Raw genomic sequence first — 6883 nt, 5'->3', positions numbered from 1 at the left:
CAGTTCAATCCTTCATTGTTGTACTTTTGGTTGTGGTTGCTCATCCCTCTTTTTATAATTTCTGTTGAGTTTCTTTTCTAGATTTGACAAAGTAAATAAACACATCATTGCCAATGCATCAACATGTGCTCTGTATAATGTTATGGAATAATGTTTAATTGTTGCTCTGCTCCAACTAATGCTGGATTAGAAGGACAATAATCCCAGTGGGGCCCAGGAGGTTAATCCAGCCTTGTTTACCACATGAACTGCTGTCACATAAATAACATCACACACACACACACACACACACACACACAAACAAACGCACACACACACACAGGTGGTTTCACTTATTTGCGAGTGCAGCCGAGGTTTTATCAAAATAACAGAAAACACCTGTGTGACTGAGTCACTTTGCCTGATGGTCCAGAGGTTTTCTTTAAAATAACTCAACAAAGGTACGATGAGAACATTTTCTCCTTCACAGTCCAGTGTTATTCTCTCTCCAAAAAACAGACCTGAGACTTCTTGTGCAGCTGTAGAGGCTTGATTTTCACTTGTAATGAATCTCAGGGACCTTTTGCAGAGATTCTCTGGAGGGATAAGTGTCCTGGATGCTTTTGTCATTACTTTTATATGTTGTATGTTCTGTGTGTTTGTGTTGGAGTCTATTTTTAAAAGATGATCAAAAAATACTTTAGAATTTGATATACTATATGTTTTACTGCAGCCTCCATGTGGTTTCACAGTATGGAAAACCAATGGGACATTATAATAGTAAATGCAGCACAGCTGTTAATGGTATTTTACGGTTTTATTGTGGTAAAACATTGTACATGACAAGGATGTGTTTCTATTGTCTCAGGATTTATGTTCCATGTCTGCAGACAGCTTCTATTTAAACTGTGGATTCTACAGTTCAGTCACAAACTACAAAGCAAACTCCAGACACCAGTTTTGACTGAAACATCCACAACAAACTGCAGCGACATTCTTGTTTTATGATGTTTTTTTACGACCAAAGTTGAACAAAGGCCTTCTCATCAGCCAGACTCATTTATATTCCAAAGATACATTTGAGCATATGGACGTTCTGGGTTTTGGGTGAATTTGAAAAGATCGACCAGATATTTTAAGACTTTAGTCCAAGTGTCTCTATCTTGTTCATCTGTGGCAAAGAATTCCTGCACCACCTGCTGTTGAAAGAGCAGACATCAATAAAAACGGAGGAACTGAAAACTGAGATTTTCTCTTCTGTATAACTGAACTGCTGCTGACTTATTTTTAGGTTTGCAGAATTCCCATCATTTACAAGAATCATATTTTAACTCTTGAGTCCCATTAAAATGTTTTGTGTTGATTATAATTTACACTGATACATTTCATGAATAAAGAGCTGCACATTGACATCGACTTCTTTTTGTGACCTGAGAGGAAATAGAATTGTCATCTAATCCAAAAACACTGTCTCTTCTTTATCACCTGCAGCCAAAAGGCTTTAGATTAAATCTTGATGAGGATCGCTGTGTTTACTTCTTTTCTTGATTAAGACGAGTGTCTGCATGTTTCTTCCAGTAAACGCTGACTGTACATCACAGTGGGAGCTGAGTCACAGACCAGATAGAGGCTCAGAGTGGACCGACCTGTAATCAGTGCACATACCTGACTGAAGTACAGACATCACTCTCAAACACATGAGCCAAGCCCCACAGTAAGTACACTTGGTATTGTTTTATTCTGAAAGTAGAGTATTTACTGTTGTGTGTAAACCCTCATTAGGAAACATTTCTCTTTTCCCTGCTGTGAAATTACTCACTGCAAAAAATGTGATCATTTCTGTTTTGTGATTAAAAACAAAAATGTTTTGGAAATGAAATCATCTCTTCATGAAATCCATTTAATCCTTGTTGTTCCGCAGGAGATGTTCAGCCTGCAAAAACAAAACATAATGAGTCAGAGACAGAAATCAACTGATGATCTTCAAAAGATTAGAAGTAAAACAGTGAGTGGTACCAAGAAGTCGATGGGGTCCTCTGGTTTGATCCTGCAGCACTCTACCATGGCCTCAGAGAGAGAGGGCATCACATGCTTCATCAGGTAGTTCCTCAGAGGAAGAGACTGAGCTTCCAGCAGCTCCTCCTCCTGCCTCTTCACCTCCGACAAATTCTTCTGCTAATGAACGATGAACAAATGAGATTGATGTTTACGTTGTGTCAACATATTATGTTGACTCACTTCCTTATGCTTGCAGTTTTTCACATTTCTATAAGTTTTTTATTTGTCAAAGTATTTACTGAATCTTTTTGTTCTGCTTTTATCTAAAATGATCTTATTTGTGAGACAGCACATTAAAGTATGCTCTGGTTTTATTTGCTGTCTTGGACTTCAGCACTATTACACTTGTCTCCCATCTTACCCACTCCTCCCACTGAGCAGCCATCTCAGCCAGTGCAGTCTCATTCCTGCGTTTCTTCTCAGCAGCCTCTGCAGCAACTTTCTGCATCCTCTCCTCCGCTTTCTTTCTGTCCTCCTCCTCCTGCTCCTCTGGACTCAGGCCATAGTTCTTGGGGGTCCCCACAATCTCAATGATTTTCCTCATCAAGTCTTTGCACTCTGGATCGTTTGTAGTGACCTCTGCAGAGGAACAGAACCACGGTGGTATGATCACATTTAAACTTTAAAATACAAGCACATGCAAGTGGCCACACTTTCCCCTTTTTAGCAATTTAATGTGTTCATTGTGTACGGTGTGGCTTTGAGGACAGTACCTATGTGTTCAGGCTGAATCTCAAGCTCATCAAAGTAGTCCAGCAGCGTATCTTCAGCAGTACCAAGTTTTCTGTATCTCGTCAGGCGAGGGACAAATTCATCATGAGTGTAACGCATTTTCTCTGCAACACTTTCTGGGAGGTCTTGTACTCTTTCTGTCAGGAAATCATCTGAGGCTTCTAAGGCAATGACATACTCTGAAAAAAACATAAAGCAAGTTGGATAATGTAGTTCAGCTAAGTTGGTTCTGAGAGTAACACAACGTTTATGGTGATTAAAGAGGTCATTCACCAACCTGGAGTGATGTTCTTGTTGTACGCTGGTGTTTTCACCTCCACATCCTGGTCCTCTGTGTCCTCATCTAAACAATAAAAGCACAACACAAATGTTAGGGTGAAAAAACATTATTGAAAATACATTAATTCAATTTAATGGATGAAACTTACCCTGGAAAATTTGACTTGCTTGTTTGTAGGTCTTCAGGAAGCCATCCAGAACATATCCTTGGTTCATACACGGCCTTGAACTCAGCTTTTCTTGTAAAATGCTAAAAAGCAGTTCGTCATCCAGTCGTCCTGATGAATCAAAATACTGATTTATAAAGAAACTGAAAGGCTTTCAGACATTTACTGTAGATAATATCAATCTGTTAAATATCCAGAATCCTCTTCATCATAGTATACAACAGACTACATGCTGGTGAATTGAGACGGAACACACTCACCTTCATTCATTTCCATGCTTTGGTTAATATTGTCCAGTTGTGCTCGAGCAGCAGAATCCTCCTCTTCAGTCACATCTTCAGAATCAGCTCCATTCACTATCTCCTTCTGTAAAATACAAATAGAAACATGACTGATGAACAATGAATATTTGACGCCTTGAAATCTTCACGTTCACTACACTGCTTGCTTTTAAAGCACTTCCACAAGAGGGCGACATTTGTCCTTTAGTTCCTAATAGAAACTCTTCTACTGACCAGTTGTTCCATCTTTTCCTCGATCACCTCTTTGATCTGGATGAGGTGGATCTGGTAATGATTGCAGAGCTTCTCTGAAACAGTGGTTTTACCCACAGATGGAGGTCCAACCAGGCAGATTCTAATGGGCTACAAAGAGAGCAAGACAAGAGTCTGGTTCATGAACAAATCATGGCAGCTCATGTTTTCTAAGAGTAATGAAAATCTCTAAATAGATTTAGTACTAATAGTACAAATAATTAATAATTGAACACTCACAAGTAGCTGCCTGGTGTCTTTATATTCCTCCACGATGCTCTCAATGTTCTCAACCATCCCAGACTCAGACGTCCACTGGAGGCTGAAGGAGTCTTTTATGATGAAGGCGTCCAGGCGGAGGTTGATACTCAGGTACTCCAGCTCCTCGGGCTGAGGCAGTTTGGTTTATACATTAAACTTAAAGTAAAAAAATTAATGCAAGAATGTACAGCTGTGTACATGCTCTTTATCCTGTGTCATAATTGCAGGTATAATTCTTGATATTGCTTTAACTATGTCTGACAGAAAATATTTTTAAGTTGTAAAGTGACATATTCCATTTTCAGATTAAATTAACCGTATATAGTTAAACTGAAAAAAAAGTGTAAAAGTAGCCTTCCAGTGATTTCCCATTTTTTCAAAATAAGACGTAATGACATGCTTTACCTTGAAAGCCTTGTTGAATATGGCTTCCTGCTCTGGCACATGGTTAATTTTCCCGGGACCAAGAGTGTCACTTATCGCCTGGTTAACAGTCAAAGAGAGATCCATCATTTGTATTCGTGGTTGAGGAAGTTTACAAAAGTGCAAAAACAAAAACATGGTAAACACTTTCTTTGTATCTCCATTATTACCTTTACTATTTCCTCCAGGGTTTTCATAGATTCATCGACAGCGAGGATGTACTTTGACTTTGGCTTCACTTCAATGACGTTTTGAATCACTCTGGAAAAAAAAGTCCAGTTCACCTCTCCACATAAGAATAGATGTATTATGAAGCATATGTTTGTGTTGTGAGTAGAAGCTGAGTTGATAAAAGAATTACCCTGCAAGATCATTGACGTGAATCGTGGGGATGTAGTTTGTGCCTTCTCCAAAGATGGGAACTTTTGGAAATGTCATCAACCAAGATACCTAGAAAATGATGATATTGAAAATTGTGTGTGTAGAATAAACTAAGAAATACAGTCTATCATGTTCCATTACTGTTCATGTGGTTTTATTTACCTTGAAGAAGGGGTGAAAGAGATTCTCCCCCAGTCCGTACTGAAGACCACTGGTTACAACATAACTGGAGAGTTTGGACTTTTTCTGTGAAGTTGGGAAATCAGAGGAAAGTTATGGGTCATTCAGATGTTTTCAGTTTGCTATCATGTCAATGGATGGAATATTTTTTTCATTGTGACCTTCGTACCCACCCCTTTGCCCAATTTGAGCACAAGTTTCTCCAGATTGTTGTGGTTTTTGAAACTGGGATGAGGTCGTCTTCTCCTGAACTCTTCCTCTGTGAGCAGAGCATCTGTTTCCTCCTGAACAGAGAAATTATCATCATCAATCTATCTGGTTGTTTATTTAACGCACAGGACAAGTCAAAAGCTCGCAGTACTTTTCTCCAGGCTCACCGGGTCCTGTGGCTTGGTCATGGCCCAGGTCATAACTGTCGAGACCAAGATGAACATTTTCTGAGTCTTGAAGTTTTCCATCTCAGCATGGAGGGCTGCAGAGGAGAAGTACAGGAGCACAAAGAAAACCAAGCTGATCCTAAATTTTAAACACAACTTTGTATCACAGGGAATAATGCTTTAACTATTGGCTTTATTAACAGGATATAAATCAGTCCACCAAATTATAACCCTCCCTCGTTCCCTTACCTGTTATTGCCCATGTTGCCTCCTCAACCTGCTGTTGTGTTGCATTTTCTGAGATGTTGTACACGACCACATCGCACTCCAGCAGCCGCTCCAGAAGCTCATCTCGAGTGGGAGACTGTCACAGAAGATTGTGCATCCTGTCACGCTTTGTCTTATGAAGTAAATATAATTGTGGAGCAATTGGAACAACGACGATCCTTTACAGTTTACGGTTTACAGACAGTTTTGCTACGTTATGGTTAAAAAAAAAAACTTGAATTGTCTTTATGGATACAAGCTTAAAATGAAATAGTAAATTGTATATTTTTCTTGTTGTTACTCTATATATTAGTTTTTATTCCAGTCATATTTTTATATACACTGTAACGAATTGCTGTATATTTATGGTGGATTTTCAACAGTATCCTACTGTATTTTATAATAATTGTAAAATACTGTTAAATATTCATCCCTCACATGTAAATTAACAGTTAAATCAGTAATTTAACAATACCAGTAGATAACTGTAATTTAACAGCATAAAACAGTATTTGTAATGAATTGCTGTAAATTTACGGTGGATGACAACAGTATCTTACTGTATTTTAAAATAACTGTAAAATACTGTTAAATATTCATGCTTAGATGTAAATTAACAGTTAATGCTCAGTTAAATGACAGTTACAGTTAAACTACAGTTACAATTTCAGTTAAACTGTAATTTAACAGCATATTACTGCTGCCAGTATTTTACTGTTATTTCACAGTGAAATTCTTTACAGTGTAATCCTTACACACAGTACTGCATGTTGTGATATTACAAACTGGGACTAATAAAGTATCTTATCTATTATCTATTAAATACCACACGCGTGTATTTGACACCTGACTCACTGTGTATTGTTGCAGCAGAAAGTCGATCTCCTCTCTGGAGGAAGTGGAAACTGTTCCTCTGAGCTGAAAAGACGCTTCAGCCTCTTCTGCGGTGTCTCCGGTTGAACACGTGGATAGAAACTGTGGAGGGAAATCACACTATTTAAAGTAAAGTGACGATGAACAGTGAATCCACACGGTTTACCTGTATTTAACTTCACCTTGGCGATGTGTCTGGATGAGTATTTGTCCACGTCGCTGATGAAAACTCGTCTGGGCTCAGTTTGATCCTCCATCTTGGACAGAAAGCGGTTTAATCTAAATTAGCGTAATCACCGTAGAGAAGTTTGTTGAAGCTGTAACGAGTCTTTAGCTTCGCTGTTGACAACGTGAACTTCCTGTTGCCGGTTGC

The 6883-nt window shown here is 38.6% G+C and overlaps 1 protein-coding gene and 1 long non-coding RNA gene across 3 annotated transcripts; one reads left to right on the top strand and one right to left on the bottom strand.

The window, feature by feature from the left end:
* The first annotated feature begins 298 nt into the window (after window positions 1-298).
* LOC138405556 (uncharacterized) lies at window positions 299-2045 on the top strand. The gene is made up of 3 exons (XR_011239327.1): window positions 299-440; window positions 1558-1693; window positions 1901-2045. It is a non-coding gene; the product is annotated as an uncharacterized lncRNA (long non-coding RNA).
* LOC109635972 (adenylate kinase 7-like) lies at window positions 782-6883 on the bottom strand. Of its 2 annotated transcripts, XR_011239326.1 has the most exons (19): window positions 6693-6883; window positions 6493-6612; window positions 5620-5734; window positions 5371-5465; window positions 5167-5277; window positions 4976-5059; window positions 4794-4882; window positions 4603-4693; window positions 4415-4492; window positions 3989-4138; window positions 3731-3859; window positions 3476-3581; window positions 3198-3326; window positions 3047-3112; window positions 2751-2948; window positions 2399-2616; window positions 1996-2154; window positions 1799-1912; window positions 782-1178 (listed from the first exon to the last, which is right to left on the bottom strand). XR_011239326.1 is itself a non-coding variant. In XM_069514876.1 (18 exons), exons 1-18 carry the CDS (start codon window positions 6765-6767, stop codon window positions 1880-1882), a joined length of 2046 nt encoding a protein of 681 aa, XP_069370977.1. In that variant the 5' UTR covers window positions 6768-6883; the 3' UTR covers window positions 1699-1879. The 2 variants fall into 2 exon arrangements, 1 of the variants encoding a protein (XP_069370977.1); XM_069514876.1 differs by lacking the exon at window positions 782-1178 and having other exon boundaries at window positions 1699-1912.

Source organism: Paralichthys olivaceus, chromosome 19 (assembly GCF_024713975.1).
Source record: "Paralichthys olivaceus isolate ysfri-2021 chromosome 19, ASM2471397v2, whole genome shotgun sequence".
Taxonomy (NCBI): domain Eukaryota; kingdom Metazoa; phylum Chordata; class Actinopteri; order Pleuronectiformes; family Paralichthyidae; genus Paralichthys; species Paralichthys olivaceus.
The sequence above is the reverse complement of the archived record's forward strand: the minus strand, read 5'-3'. Positions and strand labels throughout refer to the sequence as shown.

Excerpts from the sequence above, each read along its gene's own strand:
- LOC109635972 (XM_069514876.1), bottom strand. The coding sequence starts at position 6,767 with ATGGAGGATCAAACTGAGCCCAGACGAGTTTTCATCAGCGACGTGGAC. Across the intron at positions 4,883-4,975 it reads TCTTTCACCCCTTCTTCAAG|GTATCTTGGTTGATGACATT; the intron begins GTAAATAAAACC and ends ATCATTTTCTAG. Across the intron at positions 3,860-3,988 it reads AAGACACCAGGCAGCTACTT|CCCATTAGAATCTGCCTGGT; the intron begins GTGAGTGTTCAA and ends CTCTCTTTGTAG.